This window comes from Lipotes vexillifer, unplaced genomic scaffold, assembly GCF_000442215.2.
Source record: "Lipotes vexillifer unplaced genomic scaffold, Lipotes_vexillifer_v1.1 scaffold445, whole genome shotgun sequence".
Classification (NCBI taxonomy): Eukaryota; Metazoa; Chordata; class Mammalia; order Artiodactyla; family Lipotidae; genus Lipotes; species Lipotes vexillifer.
This window is the reverse complement of record NW_006774995.1, coordinates 1,076,477-1,096,862: the sequence shown is the minus strand read 5'-3', so window position 1 is coordinate 1,096,862 and position 20,386 is coordinate 1,076,477. Positions and strand designations below refer to the sequence as shown.

At 41.2% G+C, this 20,386-nt stretch overlaps 1 protein-coding gene across 1 annotated transcript in view; it reads left to right on the top strand.

The window, feature by feature from the left end:
* DBT (dihydrolipoamide branched chain transacylase E2) overlaps positions 1-4,692 on the top strand; it is a 44,709-nt gene extending 40,017 nt beyond the window's left edge. Inside the window, exons 9-11 of the mRNA XM_007449610.1 lie at positions 553-744; positions 883-954; positions 4,238-4,692. Of these exons, the coding sequence (XP_007449672.1) occupies positions 553-744; positions 883-954; positions 4,238-4,405 (432 nt within the window). The 3' untranslated portion in view covers positions 4,406-4,692. The remainder of the gene's footprint in view (positions 1-552; positions 745-882; positions 955-4,237) is intronic.
* Positions 4,693-20,386: the final 15,694 nt, after the last annotated feature.

The window sequence follows — 20,386 nt, the reverse complement described above, 5'->3', positions numbered from 1 at the left end:
AAAAAAAAAAAAAAAAAAAAAAGAATTTTATATATATATATGTATATAATATCTATATCTTTTTAAATTTAAAACGTTTTTCTTTTAACTATTTTCTATTTAATATGTTTTAGACATCATTACATGTCAGTAAGTATAGCTTTGTTATCATTTGTTTAGCCAGTGACATTGATAAGCATTTTGATCATTTGTACTTTTTCAGTCTTATAAACAATCTGACTCAGCATCTCTGTTCATCTCTACATACTTTTGCATTTATCTCCTTAGCACACATTTTTGTAAATGTTGGTACGTACTGTTAAATGTTCTCCAGAAAGTATATACCAGCTTACACTTCCACTAACGATGGATGGAAATAATCTATTGCCCTATATCCTTACCAAAAAAAAATTATCTTTTTCAAAAAAATCTTTTAAAATTATTTCTTTTAAATCATCACCAATATGGTGAAAATAGTCTTCTATAGTTGAGTTCATAAGGCAGTGAAGGTTGAGACTTTCTTTTCTGTTAGCTTATGAAAAGGCTGCTGTATAATTGTTTGTTTATTTTTAGGCTTCTCATAACATTGGGATAGCAATGGATACAGAGCAGGGCTTGATTGTACCTAATGTGAAAAATATTCAGATCCGCTCCATATTTGAGATCGCCACTGAATTGAACCGCCTCCAGAAATTGGGCTCTGCAGGTCAACTCAGCACCACTGACCTTACAGGAGGAACATTTACTCTTTCCAACATTGGATCAGTGAGTAATAGTAATGTTCAAGTTCATACACCATAACTTAAGATTTGTGACCATATGCTCAGTTAAAAATATAAACTTTACTTTGCCATTTGTTCCTCAGAAGCTTAATTTTTCTACTCTATTTTGTTTGTTTTTTAGATTGGTGGTACCTACGCCAGACCAGTGATATTGCCACCCGAAGTGGCAATTGGGGCCCTGGGAACAATTAAGGTATGTTTGTTACATAGTTGAAAAAAGAGTTTAAGCAAACTGGGGTAGGAAAAACAAAGAAGAGTGACCGTTTCTGAGGTTTTTCCCCTCACTTTGTAGGTTTGAGTATGGTATTGGGTTTAGTAAGCCAATTATTTCTTCCTAAGAACTAGGACTATAACTCCGGTGGCTGCCTCTCTGTAGAGTAAATGCTTGTGATCTGGATTGTTTCTGTATGGATCAACCATTGTGGATTATGCCAGGCGCAGGTGTGAGCCTTTATGAGTAATCACAAATATAGCCAATCTGAGTCTGTCAAAATATCTTTATTTCAGAATACCAAAGAATAATAGTAAGCCAATCCAAATTAGTATTTATAACGGTAAAACACCATTGAGAGCGTTTTTAAACTTTGCTCTGTTCAAGAATCATTGGGAGTGCGGTTAAAAATGCAGATTTCTTGGCATTGGGGACAGAGCCTCCAAAATTTACATATTAAACAAGAACCCATGTGGCCATGTTATAGGAGACTGGCTTAGAATAAGGGTTGCAGTGATTCTTAACCCTGGCTACACATTAGAATCATCTGGAGAGTGTGAAAAAAGTACCCAAGCTCACCCCATACCAAGTGCACCAGAATTTGGGGTGGGCGTGGGGCTGGGGCTTGGGCATCCCTATTAACTCAGGGTTGAGAACCACTCAAGTTAAAGAAATAAGCTCATAGATACCATTTTAATACCACCATTATTAAATGTCATTGTCACTACATTAACCTTGATTTTGATCTTCACGTTTTCAGAAGACCCTTTCTTCTTCTCTGTATTTATAATGCTTCCACATGGAACATCTCTGGGACTTGCTTTTCATGAGTTTATTACTTTCATGTTGGCATCCAAAATCTTCACAGATACTTTCATTCAGCCTTTGATGTGCTTTCTAGCAGCTGGTACTTTGGCTGCTAAGTTACTCCCTCTTCTAGCTCTACTTTCCCTTCTGGCCCACGGAAGAGACAGGGAGGAAAAGTAAGAACACATAGCATGACACTGTTCTGTCCAAATCAGAAGTTTCTCTAAGGGATTAACTTCTCTATCACTCGTCCACCCCCAACAAGCATTCAGCATTTGATTCTCATAGAATTCTGACTTTTTGCAGCTTACAAACAAACCATCATACCTATTTAACAAAGTTTTGTTTTCCCTTTTCCTGAAAGCAGTTTGTTTTCTTCTGAATTGTACATATAGGTATATAATTGTGGTAAACTATACATGACAAAGTTTATCATTTTAATCAAAGTGTATGGTTCAGCAGCAGTAGGTACAGTCACACTGTTTGCAACAATCACCACCGTCCATCTCCAGAACTTTTTTATCATCCCAAACTGAGACTCTGTGTGTACAGTATATACCACATTTTGTTAATCTATTCATCTCTAATGAGTATTTGGATTGTTTCCATTTTTGGCTATTGTGAATAATGCTGCTATGAACATTGTTGTACAATTATCTGTGTGAGATGCATTTTTTCAGAATCATCTCACTCATGGTTTTTTCAGGTTATGAAGCATAGTTCTTAAAGTATAAATCTGCATAGTGACTTAATGTAGTTAATCTTTGTTGGGTAGGGACAATATTTCATTCCTTTCTCGCTTTGGGTCGTCTCTCCTTTGCTATCTTTTGTTTTCAATGTAAATTTTAAACTGTCACTAAATAGTCTTAAGTCACTAAAACCTCCACATTCCTCCATTCTCAGTCCTTATCTTTCTTGACCTATTAGCTGCGCTTGAGTTGATCAGTACCGCCTCTTTGGAAAACCTTCTTGGCTGCGACTTGCAGAAAACCTCACTAGTCTGCTTCCCCCCTACCTTGTGCCTGTTCCCTCTGAGTCTCCTTTGCCTGTACCTCCTCATCTCCCGATCTCTAAACATTGGAGGACCCCAGGGCTCAGTTCTGGCCCTTTTCTTTATCTGATCCAGTCTCACAGCTTTAAATACCATTTATATGCTGATGGCTCCCAAGTTTATATCTCCAGACCAGACTAGACCTCTCCTTATTTCCTACTCAGATGTCTAACTCTTATTTCCTACTCAGATGTCTAACTAGGCATCTCCAATTTCCTGCCCCTTCCCTCACCACCACACCCTCTCACCTGAAGTCTTCTTTCAGTGACTGGCCGTTCTGTTCAGAAACCTCCAATAGCTTCTCACCTCACTCCAAATCAAAGGCAAACTAGCTGCAGTGGCTTACCATGGCTCTACACTGGTGCCACTCAGTGTGACTGGGACCCACATCAGGCTGCGACTGTTGTATCCGGGCTCTGAGGGGAGAACTACAGAAGGGGAGAGTAGGGCTCAGAAACCTTCGTTGCCCTTTGACAGAGTGATTTTATGTCTACTGAACCTAACAGTAAGAGGTGGATCTTGCATTTTGTATATCTTTTTATATCATTATAAAAAGATGATATATTTTGATATATTTTAAAAAAATAACCTGCAATGAATTTGCTTTTTTTTAAATCTGTGTTTGGAAAAGTCAGAGGCAGACTGGGAAGCATAACTGTTGTCTTAGCAACATGCCCCCCTTCAGCCTGCTGTTTCTGTGTCATCTCCCACCGCTCACCCCGGCCCCTCCACTGCAGCCTCCCTGCCAACTTTGCTGGTCCTCCAACACTCCAGCCATGCTTCCCCCCGTCTTTCTCCAGGTGTCCATATGGCTTGCTTCCTCACTGCCTTCAGTGAGGACACCTTCTTGGTGAGGCTTTCCCTCCCCCACCTGTTAAAAAAAAAAAATGCAACCTCTCCCCTAGTTCCACCTCCTGCGTATAATCTCTATCTCCATTCCAAAGTACTTTATTTTTTCATTTGCACTTTTCACTGTCTAACACACTATATATATTTTACTTATAATTTATCTTAATCGTCTGTCTCTCCCCATTAAAATGTTAGCTCCAAGAGGGCAAGGATTGTTATTTGTTTTGTTCATTGCTTTATCCCTAGAGTCTAGCAGAGTACCTGGTACATGGTAGATGCTCAATAAGTAGCTGTTAAATAATTGAAATATGAAATGAAGTTTACTGTACATACGGAAATTATACAGGCAACAGGAAATACCTTGGAGAAACTCTGAAAGCTTGAAGCACACACTCACAAAGATGGGGAAAGTAGTAGTTAGCATTATCAAAAGTCATTTGGGATGCCCATTTCTTCTCAATTATAGGGAGGGAGATTTGCCTAATCTTTCACCATTGTTTTTACTAGAGCTTGCTTTGAGCAAGTGAAGGCTGACTCTGTCCTTTTCCTTATTTGTAGGCCCTTCCCCGATTTAACGAGAAAGGGGAAGTATATAAGGCTCAGATAATGAATGTGAGCTGGTCAGCTGATCACAGAATTATTGATGGTGCTACAATGTCACACTTCTCCAATTTGTGGAAATCCTACTTAGAAAACCCAGCTTTTATGCTACTAGATCTGAAATGAAGATTGATAAGACATCCTTGAACTTTCTGAGCTTCAAAAGAAAATGCAGAGCCCAGCTGTGCAGCACACGTTCCTCATTGCAGTTTGTATTGTAAATGATTTGTAATGTATGATTACAGTTCTGAGACACAATATGTATCACTATTCCGTTAGAGTTTTTACTGGAAAGGAATAATGGTATAATAGTTCTCCTGGCTGTCACATTTTATAAGTCATAGTACGCCTTCTTAATATAGTGCTGAGGTCTTTGTGTCAATGGATTGAAACTGGCAGGAACAACAAAATGAATATTACTGAAAGACAGGCCGCCATATACAGTATTTGCCCTATTTTTTGCTTTCTTTTTTTTATTTTAAACTAACTTTTTTTTATAAACTTTTTAAAATTTATTTTATTTATTACTTTTGGCTGCATCGGGTCTTAGTTGCGGCATGTGGGATATTCGTTGAGGCATGCGGGATCTTTCGTTGCAGCACAGGATCTTCATTGTGGCATGCGGGCTTCTCTCTAGTTATGGCGTGTGGGTTTTCTCTCTCTAGTTGTGGCGTGCAGGCCCCAGGGCATGTGGGCTGTGTAGTTTGCGGTGCACGGGCTCTAGCTGAGGTACGTGAGCTCAGTAGTTGTGGCACACAGGCTTAGTTGCCCTGGGCATGTGGAATCTTAGTTCCCTGACCAGTGATTGAACCCACATCCCCTGCATTGTAAGGCAGATTCTTTGCCACTGCACCATCAGTGAAGTCTCTAAACTAATTCTTAATGAAACTTTTCAATTATACTTAGTTGGGAAAAGGAATTTATATGCAAAAGTATTTTCTATTTCCCCACAAGAATGCAAATTATTGTATAAAATAAGTGCAATTGTATTTACCTTTTAAGATATCCTGGAGTGTGTTGCTCTGTAGAGATTATCATCTGTAAATGTCTTATTTGTATAAATTAATATCTTTTAAAAGGGAAAATTATAAGCTAATCTTAAAAATGCCCAATTATAGTTTTATAGCCAGTAAGGCCATTAAAAGTATTTGTTTAAAGTGGATATACTTTTAGAATTTGGTAATGGTTTAGTGTTTTATTGAGAAAAACTTCACCTTTACAACCTTGCTTCAATGTAAGGAAGGTACTTTAAATGTAGCAACCACTGACATTGTGTTACATTCAGAAGTCCATTGCCTTTTAACTTTTTTTTTTTTACTTTCTTGGTCTTCAGCTAAAAAAATAGGATAGATTAATAAGTTAGGGTCTATTCTATTCTTCATATCCTGAGAAGGAATATGAATAAGGGGAGAGAGAAGACTAATGGGTAATTATGGACATTAAAATAAAATAATAAATTTTGCACAGAAATAAAGGTATCCTCATGATTCATTTTGTTAGGGGCCCACTTGAATCAGAAATTCACGTTGTTTCTAATATTGTCTAATTGAATACTATGTTCAAGTGAAGTTTTGTGACAGAAAAAGTTGTTTTAATGTCTACTTGATTTTTTTCAAAATGGAAATGATGTATAATTCAGAAAATAATGGATCTAATGAATGTTATTTTTTAAATTCAGATAATATGAAGAGTTGCAAAGAAAATAAAATCAACCATAATCCTACCACTATTAACATTTTGATCAAGGTATCTGTATACATAGCTATTCTTTTTATGAAAATAAGGTTGTGTTGTATCTACTATTTTACAGTTTGATTTTTTAAATTTAACAGTATGAGTCAATAAACAGTTCCACATTATGATACTTTTAAATGGCTGCATAATATTCTATTGTTTGCATTTATTACACATCTAGATGTTAAACATCTACTGTATACTAAGTGTGGTGCTAAGCAGTGGGTACACAATGCCCATCCTCATGGTTCCTGCCTTCATTGGGCTTACAGTCTAGGGAGGGAGACAGATATTTAATAATCATAAAAATAAGAATATAATTAACTTCTAAGTAGGAGAAAACAGGGTGCTATGAGAGCATCTAATAGAAGTCACTGATCCTGTCTGGGAAGATGAGGAGAGGATGCACCATAATTTAACCAATTCCCTGTTGATGGCATTTACAGAATTTTAAGTGAAGAATGACATGATCAGTAAAAATGTCCCCTTCACTTCAGAAATGTGAAAACTAGGAGAACAAGAGCTTTGAAATAAGTATGTAATATGTTCCCCTAAAAGTCCAACATCCTTGGCTCAGAATAAACCCTTGAGCTACCTGTTCTATCCCAAATCCCTGCCATTACCACCTTCTCTTTTGTCTCATCCTTTGACAATTCAGCAAAGGATTTGCTTTCCATTGTGTGTTGGATCCACTGGGAGGGATGAGGGGGCCAGGAGCACAGCCCTAGTAGCTGATCCACAGGGCTCCACACATCATAGGGCGGGAATTGTTTAGAACAAGGCCTTAGCCATATTCCTAAAGGTTGAAATTAAAGAGAAGAAGCCAAAAACTTCAAGTCCTTCACTAGTATGTCTGGAGGTTGGAAGGTACTATATGTCCATGGGGGAGAAGCCAAAGTTATTGGCCCCAAATTATTGTTGGGAGCACCCAACAAGAAAATCAAGGTTCCATTCATTATGTAGGGCATTCCTCTGATTTTGAAAAGGAAGCACAATAGGGAAGGAAGTTTGAAGGACAGAAGCCAGATTGGTATTAATTTCCATTTTAGAGATCAAAATGTGCCAAATCTTGGAACATTCCAAGAAGTGGTTATGTGGGGAAAAGAGAGCCCACAGGCCTGTTTCAGCATTTCCCATGGCTTTCCAAAGTGGGTCCCAAAGATCACTTGATGCATTCCTTTGCTGACTTCTAAGTAAACTACGGTTTGAGAAAGATGATGGAACTCACTCAGCACTACCCCGCAGCCCTGAAGTACAACCTTTCCTTGGAGTCTTCAGACTTATTTAACATTCACCCTGTAACTGATTAATTAGTTCATTCTGCACATATTTATTACCGAATATATGTATTCAGTTCCAGGCCCTGGGATATACACTGTGGATAAAGATGGAGAAGATAGATGAAGTTTCTGACCTCACAGTGAGAACTCTGGCTGGTGACTAAAGCCTTCACCAGAAGTGGGTCTGTGCCAGTAACTTGGAGAAGAGCTGTGCTTCCTCTATCTTCCGATAGAGTTGAGTTGTATCTCCAGCCAGTTCTTAGAGGTGGTTTTGCTCCTTCCCTATAAACTGTCTTTTCTCACTGAGGTTAGATCATTGTGTCTCCTTTACACATCATCAATCCTGCCTCATCAATCCTGCCTCACAAACCGTACACCTAATAATAAGATGGACTCTGTCCTTAGGTCACACAGACACAGGCCATTCAAGCTCCTCAGGTTACGGTTTGGGTGTTGCTTTTTACGAGGCAAGCAACATAGGGGACCTACATGAGCCCAGACATTTAGGGAGCAATATGCAAGGGCTGGACCATCTGAGCATGACATTTGCAGAGTGCACATAAAAGAGCTTCTAATTAAACTACCATCAATGAGTCATCTAGCCTCTATGCTCATGAAATAGTGGTAGAGAGGGAAAAATTGAGTAAAATTTGAGACAATAATTATAATAGTGTCAGGCACCGCTAATGCTTTACACATATTAATGTGTTTCCTCTCTCCAGAAACACTATGAGGTGGGTGCAATGATTAGCCCCATTTGAGGAAACAGAGTTTAAGTACTTAGATGCATGTGGATTAACACACTCTAAAGAAGTATACAAAGCTAAACTACTATACCTCACTTCGTGTTCCAAATGCCAGGATTGTCCATGATTTTATGCTGTTTGAGGAACTGGTATTATTGAGCTAAAAGAAAGAGAGTTTTTGTTTGTCTTAGGGGTCTTAACAGTTTGAAATACTCCCTGAAGGCCCTGTGTTCTCCAGGCACCGAAAGGAAGGAGTTTTGGTGTTATGAATTCTCTGCAGCAGTAGTTTATGAGAGAAGCATGATGTCAGTTCACCTCAGAACAGGATCTACCAACATCCTCCTGTTCTCTTACTGAGCCAGCCTTGACACACCAGAACCAAACTGTACAAGAGCTGGCCATTGGGGATTCTCAGAGTACAGGATTGCTTCCTTTAGGCATGAGAGTGAAGCCTGAAGCTGCCTGCAGTGACTTCCCAGTTGTTCCTGGTGGCCTGTAGCAAAGCATGAGGATGATATCACGTGCTTCGAGAGATGATCAAAGGAAAATCCTGAGGCTTCCAGAGGAAAGGATTGGGGTCTCAGTCCTTGCAGACAGTGGCTTATCTTCCCCAGGTACAAGCACTCAAAAACTAGAAAGAGGTAAGCACAGAATTTGGGTTTTAGAAGATCCTCTTATGCCCTTTATTGTCCTAAGCTCCCATCACAATGAATTAGTCCCCATTCCCTGAAAACAACATGCAGTGTATTTCATGTTTCTATGCCTTTGCTGGGCTTGTTTCTCCACTCTGGTTTCCACCAAAAGAAAATCCAGAACAAAAGTCACTTCCTTTTTTAGACCTCCTCTGACTGCACCTCCCTACATTGGAATCAATATTTATTTTTCCTCTCTCCTGCTTTGTCCACACCTCCAACAGGACTCATGCAGTGATGTAGCTGGATGAGTATGTCTTCACTGCTGGCCTGTGAACCCTCTCTAGCCCCAGCTCAACTGACTAGTACTCAGTATGTGCTGGTTGACTTAAAAAGAAATCTATGCCCTGGATCTGATTATGTTTTTTAATGAAGTCCTCATGTAGCATTGAAGCATTGCCAATGACCCAGAAAAGTATAATGTGAAGCAACCATGGCCATGAGGCCGTTCTTGTATCTATGGAATGACTCTGAATGGCTATGCTTGCTACAAGGAAAAGTATCTAGAGGAAAAGGAATCTGTTCAAACCTCCTTATAATTGGTAAGACATTTGTTTTAAATTTTGGACAGAAGACAGTTATATTTTCTATGTGTTGTGTATATTTCATAGTTCATTGTAATTCCTCAGTTAATCAGAATGTTTAGTGCTTTCAAGCTCATTTTAGATTTTATAGAACTTGGATCATTATTTTGCTTTTTAAAATGTTTACTACAAATGATTCATTTATGCCACTACACCATGTGATTAAGCAAAGCAATGATTTATCTGAGACCAAGCAGGAAATAACACAGCCAAATTCTCCAATGTTATTTATATGGGAAAACAATACCCACGTTACAGGTGCATTTACTATGCCAAAAAAGTAGAAACTACTTAATTTATTGACTTACTGATTTATTGATTTATGCCCTGCCACTTTCAGAAAGAATTTCAGAAAGCAGCTGTGTCCATAGTCATATTCACCACATTTGAACAGTATAACTATCATTGTTGTGTTGCTGTTTATAGCTACCTTTACATAATCTTTTTATAAATAAAGTTTTATTGGAACACAGTCCCACACATCATTTTATGTATTGTTTTATTTTAATGCTCTATGGAGTTGGGGTTTTTGGGGGGTTCTTTGTTTTTATTTTTTGGCTGTGTTGGGTCTTTGTTGCTGTGCACGGGCTTTCTCTGGTTGTGGAGAGCGGGGGCTACTCTTCGTTGCGGTGCTTGGGCTTCTCATTGCGGTGGCTTCTCTTGTGGCGGAGCACAGGCTTTAGGCATGTGGGCTTCAAGAGTTGTGGCTCGCGGGCTCCAGAGTGCAGGCTCAGTTGTTGTGGTGCACGGGCTTAGTTGCCCCACGGCATGTGGGATCTTCCCAGACCAGGGCCCGAACCCGTGTTCCCTGCATTGGCAGGCGGATTCTTAACCACTGAGCCACCAGGGAACTCCACATTTTAAATTAAGCATCTCAGGACTTCCCTGGTGGTGCAGTGGTTAAGAATCCGCCTGCCAATGCAGGGGACACGGGTTCCATCCCTGGTACAGGAAGATCCTACATGCCACAGAGCAACTAAGCCTGTGTGCCACAACTACTGAAGCCTGTGCGCCTAGAGCCCGTGCTCTGCAACAAGAGAAGCCACGACAATGAGAAGCCTGTGCACCACAACAAAGAGCAGCCCCCGCTCGCCGCAACTAGAGAAAGCCCATACACAGCAATGAAGACCCAACGCAGCCAAAAACAAACTACAAAAACAAAAAGAGAGAGGGAATCTTAAGTTCAGTCTTGATTTTTCTCTGTTTCTCCAGAGACACAGACAGCACCAAGTCAATTGTCTTCATCCCACTTCCTAGTTCCACCTTTTTGCATCCCAGCCTTGCCCAAACTGAATTCTAGTTCCTCTGGTCGATGAAAACTTATTCAAATAATTTATATGTCCTTGGTATCCATCAGAAACCTAACTTGGCATACACAGAATTTCTGTGAATGGGTCTCCCAGGGCATCCAACCCTGGGAAATCTACTCAGGGGACATTCTGAGTCCCTCCTGACTCAGTTCCTTCTCTGATACTCTTGCTCAGGTTTTAGGAGGTAATTCTCTAGTCATCTTCTCTCTCTTTTTTTTTTCTTTTTTCTCTCTCTTTTCTTAACATCTTTATTGGAGTATAATTGCTTTAGAGTGTTGTGTTAATTTCTGCTGTATAACAAAGTGAATCAGCTATATGTATACGTATATCCCCATATACCCACCCTCTTGCATCTCCCTCCCACCCTCCTTATCCCACCCCTCTAGGTGGTCGCAAAGCACCAAGCTGATCTCCCTGTGCCATGCAGCTGCTTCCCACTAGCTAGCTATTTTACATTTGGTAGTGTATATATGTCAATGCTACTCTCTGCATCCCAGCTTACCCTTCCCCCTCTCCGTGTCCTCAAGTCCATTCTCTACATCTGTGCCTTTATTCCTGTCCTACTACTAGGTTCATTAGAACCTTTTTTTTTTTTTAGATTCCATATATATGTGTTAGCATACGGTATTTGTTTTTCTCTTTCTGACTTACTTCACTCTGTATGACAGACTCTAAGCCAATTCACCTCACTACAAATAACTCAATTTCATTTCTTTTTATGGCTGAGTAATATTCCACTGCATATACCTGCCACATCTTCTTTATCCATTCATCTGTCGATAGACACTTAGGTTTCTTCCATGTCCTGGCTATTGCACACAGTGCAGCAATGACCATTGTGGTACATGACTCTTTTTGAATTATGGTTTTCTCAGGGTATATGCCCAGTAGTGGGATTGCTGGGTCATATGGCAGTTCCATTTTTAGTTTTTTAAGGAACCTCCATACTGTTCTCCATAGTGGCTGCACCAATCTACATTCCCACCAACAGTGCAAGAGGGTTCCCCCTTCTCCACACCCTCTCCGGCATTTACTGTTTGTAAATTTTTTGATGATGGCCATTCTGACCAGTGTGAGGTGATACCCCACTGTAGTTTTGATTCACATTTCTCTAATGACTGGTGATGCCGAGCATCCCCTCATGTGTCTGCTGGCAATCTATATCCTCTTTGGAGAAACGTCTATTCATTTCCTCTGCCCATCTTTGGATTGGGTTGTTTGTTTTTTTGATACTGAGCTGCATGAGCTGCTTGTATATTTTGGAGATTAATCCTTTGTCAGTTGCTTCGTTTACAAATATTATCTCCCATTCTGAGAGCTGTCTTCATCTTTGGTTGCTTTCGCTGTGCAAAAGCTTTTAAGTTTCATTAGATCCCATTTGTTTATTTTTGTTTTCATTTCCATTACTCTAGGAGGTGGGTCAAAAAGGATCTTGCAGTGATTTATGTCATAGAGTGTTCCGCCTATGTTTTCCTCTAAGAGTTTTATACTGTCTGGCCCTACATTTAGGTCTTTAATCCATTTTGAGTTTATTTCTGTTAGGAAGTGTTCTAATTTCATTCTTTTACATGTAGCTGTCCAGTTTTCCCAGCACCACTCATCGAAGAGGCTTTCCTCTCTCCATTGTATACTCTTGCCTCCTTTATCAAACATAAAGTGATCATAGGTGCACGGGTTTATCTCTGGGCCCTCTATCCTACTCCACCAATCTATATTTCTTCATGCCAGCACCACACTGTCTTGATTACTGTAGCTTTGTATTATAGTCTGAAGTCTGGGAGCCTGATTCCTCCAGCTCCATTTTTCTTTCTCAAGATGGCTTTGGCTATTCAGGGTCTTTTGTGTTTCCATACAAATTGTGCAGTTTTTTGTTCTAGTTCTGTGAAAAATGCCATTGGTAGCTTGATAGGGATTGCATTGAATCTGTAGATTGCTTTGGGTAGTAGAGTCATTTTCACAATGTTGATTCTTCCAATCCAAGAACATAGTATATCTCTCCATCTGTTTGTATCATCTTTAATTTCTTTCATCTGTGTCTTATAGTTTTCTGCATACAGGTCTTTTGTCTCCTTAGATAGGTTTATCCCTAGATATTTTATTCTTTTTTGTTGCAGTGGTAAATGGGAGTGTTTCCTTAATTTGTTTTTCAGATTTTTCATCATTATTGTATAGAAATTCAAGAGATTTCTTTGCATTAATTTTGTATCCTGCTACTCTACCAAATTCATTGAATAGCTCTAGTAGTTTTCTGGTAGCATCTTTAGGATTCTCTATGTATAGTATCATGCCATCTGCAAACAGTGACAGCTTTACTTCTTCTTTTCCGATTTGGATTCCTTTTATTTCTTTTTCTTCTCTGATTGCTGTGGCTAAAACTTCCAAAACTATTTTGAATAATAGTGGTGAGAGTGGGCAACCTTGTCTTGTTCCTGATCTTAGAAGAAATGGTTTCAGTTTTTCACCATTGAGAACGATGTTGGCTGTGGGTTTGTCATATGCGGCCTTTATTATGTTGAGGTAGTTTCTCTCTATGCCTACTTTCTGGAGAGTTTTTATCATAAATGGATGTTGAATTTTGTCAAAGCTTTTCCTGCATCTATTGAGATGATCATATGGTTTTTCTCCTTCACTTTGTTAATATGGTTTATCACATTGATTTGCATATATTGAAGAATCCTTGCATTCCTGGGATAAACCCCACTTGATCATGGTGTATGATCCTTTTAATGTGCTATTGGAATCTGTTTGCTAGTATTTTGTTGAGGATTTTTGCATCTGTGTTCATCAGAGACATTGGCCGTAGCTTTCTTTTTTTGTGTCATCTTTGTCTGGTTTGGTATCTGGGTGATTGTGGCCTCGTAGAATGAGTTTGGGAGTGTTCCTCCCTCTGCTATATTTTGGAAGAGTTTGAGAAGGATATGTGTTAGCTCTTCTCTAAATGTTTGATAGAATTCACTTGTGAAGCCATCTGGTCCTGAGCTTTTGTTTGTTGGAAGATTTTTAATCACAATTTCAATTTCAGTGCTTGTGATTGGTCTGTTTATATTTTCTATTTCTTCCTAGTTCAGTCTCGGAAGGTTGTGCTTTTCTAAGAAGGTGTCCATTTCTTCCAGGTTGTCCATTATATTGGCATATAGTTGCTTGTAGTAATCTCTCATGATCCTTTGTATTTCTGCAGTGTCAGTTGTTACTTCTTTTTCATTTCTAATTCTGTTGATTTGAGTCTTTTCCCTTTTCTCCTTGATGGGTCTGGCTAATGGTTTATCAATTTTGTTTATCTTCTCAAAGAACCAGCATTTAGTTGTATTGCTCTTTGCTACTGTTTCTTTCATTTCTTTTTCATTTATTTCTGATCTGATCTTTATGATTTCTTTCCTTCTTCTGACTTTGGGTTTTTTTTGTTGTTGTTGTTCTTCTTTCTCTAATTGCTTTAGGTGTAAGGTTAGGTTGTTTATTTGAGATTTTTCTTGTTTCTTGAAGTAAGTTGTATGGCTATAAACTTCCCTCTTAGAACTGCTTTTGGATCATCATGTTTTCATTGTTATTTGTTTCTGGGTATTTTTTGATTTCTTCTTTGATTTCTTCAGTGATCTCTTGGTTATTTAGTTGCGTATTGTTTAGCCTCCATGTGTTTGTATCTTTTACAGTTTTTTTCCTGTAATTGATATCTAGTCTCATAGCATTGTGGCCGGAAAAGATACTTGATATGATTTCAATTTTCTTAAATTTACCAAGGCTTGATTTGTGACCCAAGATATGGTCTATCCTGGAAAATATTCCATGAGCACTTGAGAAGAAAGTGTATTCTGCTGTTTTGGGATGGAATGTCCTATAAATATCAGTCCAAACAGTATAAGTCCATCTTGTTTAATGTGTCATTTAAAGCTTGTGTTTATTTATTTTCATTTTGGTTGATTTGTACATTGGTGAAAGTGGGGTGTTAAAGTCCCCTACTATTTTTTTTTTTTTTTTTTGCTGTAAGCGGGCCTCTCACTGTTGTGGCCTCTCCGTTGCGGAGCACAGGCTCCGGACGTGCAGGCTCAGCGGCCATGGCTCACGGGCCCAGCTGCTCCGTGCCATGTGGGATCTTCCCGGACCAGGGCACAAACCCGTGTCCCCTGCATCTGGAGGCAGACTCTCAACCACTGCACCACCAGGGAAGCCCAGTCCCCTACTATTATTGTGTTACTGTTGATTTCCCCTTCTATGGCTGTTAGCATCCACCCCATGCATTGAGGTGCTACTATGTTGGGTGAACAAATATCTACAATTGTTATATCTTCTTCTTGGATTGATCCCCCGATCACAGTATAGTGTCCTTCCTCATCTCTTGTAACAGTCCCTATTTTAAAGTCTATTCTGTCTGATATGAGAATTGCTACTCCAACTTTCTTTTTTTGTTGTTGTTTTTGTTTTTGTTTTTTTGCAGTATGCAGGCCTCTCATTGTTGTGGCCTCTCCTGTTGTGGAGCAGAGGCTCTGGACACGCAGGCTCAGCGGCCATGGCTCACGGGCCTAGCTGCTCCGCGGCATGTGGGAATCTTCCCGGACCAGGGCACAAACCCGTGTCCCCTGCATCGACAGGCAGACTCTCAACAACTGTGCCACCAGGGAAACCCTCCAACTTTCTTTTGATTTCCATTTGCATGGAATATCTTTTTCCATCCCCTCACTCTCAGTCGGAATGTGTACCCAGGTCTGAAGTGGGTCTCATGTAGACAGCGTATGTATGGGTCTTATTTTTGCATCCACCCAGCCAGTCTATGTCCTTTGGTGGAGCATCTAATCCTTCTACACTTAAGGTAATCATTGATATGTATGTTCCTATTACCATTTTCCTAATTGTTTTGGGTTTGTTATTGTAGGTCTTTTCCTTCTCTTGTGTTTCCTGCCTAGACAAGCTCCCCCAGCATTTTTTGTAAATCTTGTTTGGTAGTGCTGAACCCTCTTAACTTTTGCTTATCTGTAAAGCTTTTAATTTCTCCATTGAATCTGAATGAGATCCTTGCTGGGTAGAGCAATCCTGGTTGTAGGTTTCTCCCTCCCCCACCCCCACAACACTTTAAATATGACCTGCCACTCCCTTCTGGCCTGCAGAGTTTCTGCCAAAAAATCAGCTTTTAAACTTATGGGGATTCCTGTGAACGTTACCTGGTGCCCTTCCGTTGCTGCTTTCAATATTCTTTCTTTGTATTTAATTTTTGAGAGTTTGATAAATATGTGTCTCGCATGTTTCTCCTTGGGTTTATTCTGTATGGTACTCTCTGCGCTTCCTGGACTTGACCAACCATCTCCTTTCCCATGTTAGGGAAGTTTTCAACTATAATCTCATCAAATATTTTCTCAGACCCTTTCTTTCTCTCTTCTTCCTTTGGGACCCCTATAATTCGAATGTTGGTGTGTTTAATGTTGTCCCAGAGGTCTCAGAGACTGTCCTCAACCCTTTCACTCTTCCTTCTTTATTCTGCTCCCTGGCAGTTATTTCCACCATTTTATCCTCCAGCTCACTCATCCGTTCTTCTGCCTCAGCTATTCTGTCATTGATTCCCTCTACAGCATTTTTAATTTCACTAATTGTGTTGTTCATCAGTTTGTTTGCTTCTCAGTTCCTCTAGATCCTTGTTAAATGTTTCTTGTATTTTCTCCATTGTCCCTCCAAGACCAAGGATAATCTTTGCTATCATTTCTCTGAATTCTTTTTCAGGCAGGTTGCCCATTTCACCTTCATTCACCTGGTCTTGTAGGTTTTACCTTGCTCCTTCGTCCATAACAAATTTTTTTGTCATTTCTTTTTTTTTTTTTTTTTTTTTTTTGATGGGTGGTACTGTATTCCTGTCTTACTGGTTGTTTGGCCTGAGACGTCCAGCACTGGACTTTGCAGGCAGTTGGGTAGAGCTGGCTCTTGGTGCTGAGATGAGGACCTCCCAGAGGCCTCACTCCGATTGATATTCCCTGGGGTCTGAGGTTCTCTGTTAGTCCAGCAGTTTGGACTTGGAGCTCCCACCACAGGAGCGAGGGCCTGACCTCTGGCCTGGGAACCAAGATCCCGCAAGCTTCGTGGCATGGTTAAAAAAAAAAAAAAAAGGAAAAACGAAAGAAAAAAAGGAGCAGTATGATATCAAAGAATAAAAAATAAAATAAAATTAGAAAGATAAAAAATGTATTAGGAAAAATAAAACTATAATTGAAACAACTGCAACAAGGTAAAACAAAACCTCAGCAGAAAAAAGAAAGAAAAAGCCTTGGCTATGGGGGCATTTAGGCGGGGGTAAAACTTAGGTAGGGCCGGGGTTTAGGGTGGGGTGGGACCTAGGCTGGTGGAGGTGTGATGTTTGAGCATGGGGTGGGGCCTAGGCTCAGGACCCACGCAGCAGGGAAAGGCCCTGGGGGCGGAGCCTAGGCGGGGCCACATTCAAGCGGGTGGCGGGGCCTCTGCTTAGGACCTGCACAGAAGCGGAGAGGCAGCGCGTGGAAAGGGGGGCCTGTGGAGCGTGGAGTTCCAGAGTTTGCAGGTAGGGCCCTGAGGGTGTGTGGGTGGGGTTTAGGCCCAGAGTGTTGGAGAGGGTCTCAGAGGGGGTGTCCGAGTGCAGAGGTAGGGCTCTGGGTGGGGGTGTAGGGTCAGGGCTTGGGCTCTGCACCGCAGGAGGGAGGCTCCGAGGGCAGAGGATTAGGTCCAGGAGTCCAACAGGCTAAGTGGACGGGGAAAGCACTGGCCGCATTCCCTTCCGTCCCTTCGTGCCCCTCCCCGACTGTGTCCCCCATCCCCGCTGGACCCCTAACCGTGGGTGGGTCCCACTGGGTGTAGGAACTCCTCCCCTCCCCCAGCTATCCCTCAGGGGTGCCGGTCCCGGGGGTCCAGACTTTACTTTTGCTCCCCCTTCCCTCCCTCCCACTCCCTCAGGACCTGCTGGCTGGAGGGGGCCTCGGTGGGCAGAGGTTCAGGCCCGGGAATCTCAGCAGGCTCCCGGGGGGCCCAAGTGGGCAGGGGAAACCTGGCCATGCTCCCTTTTGATCCTCTGCTCTCCCAATCGTTCCTCAATTAAGCTAGTTAAGATTCCCTTGGCACACTAGTTAAGATTAATTTCCAGTTCTACATAGCGAAGTCATTAGAGACTCAGAGCACTCTAAATTTAAAAAAATTTATTGTTGATAAATGTGGAAGTTTAATGTTGAATGTCCATAGAACCATTAAATTTTCCTTCTGGGCACACAGTTAAATATGTACAGCTTAGCCTGCAGTTAGGTAGGGCCGTGTGATTTATTTCTAGCCGTTAGAATATGGGTAGAGGTGATGTAGGCCATTTCCAGATGTGGCCCATTAAACCTCCCAAGAACTCCTCCACACTGTCTCCTTTCTCTCCACTGCGGAGAAGCCTGCATGTTGAAGATGGCAGCTACACACAGTGGGGGCACCAGCAAAGCCCCCACCCCCCATATACTAGCACTGATTGGTTTGAATGTAATGCAGGTGAAATATAAACTTTTGTTGTTTTAAGACACTATCTGGAGACTAATCTCAAAATAATGCCCTAACTCTAAGCTGTCCAGTGCAATACCTACTAGCCGACTGTGACTGTTTAAATTTAAGTTTTAATTATTGTGGCTATTGCACACTTGAAATGTGGCTTGTGTAACTGAGAAACTGATTTTAATTTTAATAAATTTAAATTTAAATAGCCATGTGTGGCTAGTGGCTACCGTATTGGACATGGCAGATATAGAATATATCCATCATCACAGAAAATTCTGCTGGACAGTGCTGCCCTAACTAATAAAATAAACATATAGAGAAAACTGTTCTTATTTTTAAAATAATCCCCCCCACCACCACCAAAACAAAAACAAAAACAAACGAACAAAAAAACCTCCCTACCGGGCTTCCCTGGTGGCGCAATAGTTGAGAGTCCGCCTGCCAATGCACGGGACACAGGTTCGTGCCCTGGTCCAGGAAGATCCCACATGCCGCGGAGCCTGCGTGTCCGGAGCCTCTGCTCTGCAATGGGAGAGGCCACGGCAGTGAGAGGCCCGTGTACCGAAAAAAAAAAAAAAAACCTCCCTACCTCTTTAATGGCTAATTTCCCTCTGCCTAAAAGAAGACTCAAAACACTCCTTTTTCACATTGTTACCTCTGCCTGCCACTGAATGGACAAGCTTCCATCCTGCTCCTTCCTGCCTTTGCCTAACTTGGGTTCAATTAGAATTGAATGGGTGGTCTTGAACTTCTTGCAGTTTGGCTTCCTTCCCTACTACTCACCTGTGCGCTTGGCAAAAGGTCTGGCCACATCTCTCTCCCAAATGTTTCCTAAATAGTTCTCTCTGGATCCACTTCTCTCCTAAGCTCATTTTCACTCTTTAGCAACTCAAGGTCACCACACGTTTCAGTGACATCTCATCAGACAGACCAGGTCAACTCTGAACTATTTATGCCAAACCACAGATAGGTCATGTTACCATTGTTACCCCATCAAAATAACCACAGGCTTTTCAATGTGACAGAAAGCATTCGCATTTAGACGAACACTGAAGGTATCATGAATCCTTGATGTTTGCAAGCTTAGAATTAAAAGGAAATAAATTCATTAGGAGGCAGTCCCAGTACTGAGCAGAAGGGCTCTGACCACAAGCTAATTCATATGCGAGTCAGAGCCTTGTGAGGGAACTCTAGGCCAGCTTGCTAAAACTGAGCAGAAGAATTTGGAGATGGTCCAGAGGGGAGCCACAAAAACAACCGAAGCATGACAAGAAAAATGGCAGTTCTGTTAGGAAGAAGCCATCTATATCAGGCTTTTACTGAGTACCATGTGGAATGTTAAACGCCCAGCATGGAGAACAGCTGTTGTGGGTCTTACTAAGAGGACGGAAGAAATGAGAACAGGTGGGAGATTAAGAATTTAGGTTAGACACAGGGGAAGTCAGGACAGTTAAAGGTGGGCTCACCTTGTCAGCTGAGCGGGTGGCAGCCTCCTTTCACGGGCAGCACACTGCCCCCACCCACACGCCTTCCCAGGGAAGCCATCAGACCGGGTTAAACTTGCAGTAAACTATTTAACTTCCAGTTTGCTGCAAGAAGCTTCTAAGTATGCGATAGATCGTTCTAAAAATACGGTGAAAAGGAAAGTAAAAAAAAAAAGTTATAAAGCCTGTACAGAGTGCAATTATCTGGAAAAACTTAGCAGTTTGATTTCCTTGAAAAATGCAGCCAGAGTTCAGAGTGCAGTAACCAAGGCAAGTTAACTAAGTTGATGGCAGGTCTAAGTAAGTAATTGGAAACTGCAGACATGAATATAAATCTGAACATGACTAACAATTTGAAACATTAGATATTCAAATGTGACAGAGAGGAATCCACAGGCTAAGCCATCAGACTAACAACTCTGCAAGCCAAAGGCTCACAAATTGCACCAGAACCTGGTGTTAGTCTTATTGTGTTTCTGGCACAAGATTAGAAGGGCCCCGTTGGTTCAAGTGTCCCTTGGACAGAGCAGGACAAATTGTCAGAGAGATGGCATAATTTTTTAAAACCACCACTGTCATTTACTGCCCTAGTTTCCCAGATAAGTTTGTGAATATTAAAAATATTGAGGGCTTCCCTGGTGGCGCAGTGGTTGAGAGTCTGCCTGCTGATGCAGGGGACACGGGTTCGTGCCCCGGTCCGGGAGGATCCCACATGCTGCAGAACAGCTGGGCCTGTGAGCCATGGCCGCTGAGCCTGCGCGTCCAGAGCCTGTGCTCCGCAACGGGAGAGGCCACAACAGTAAGAGG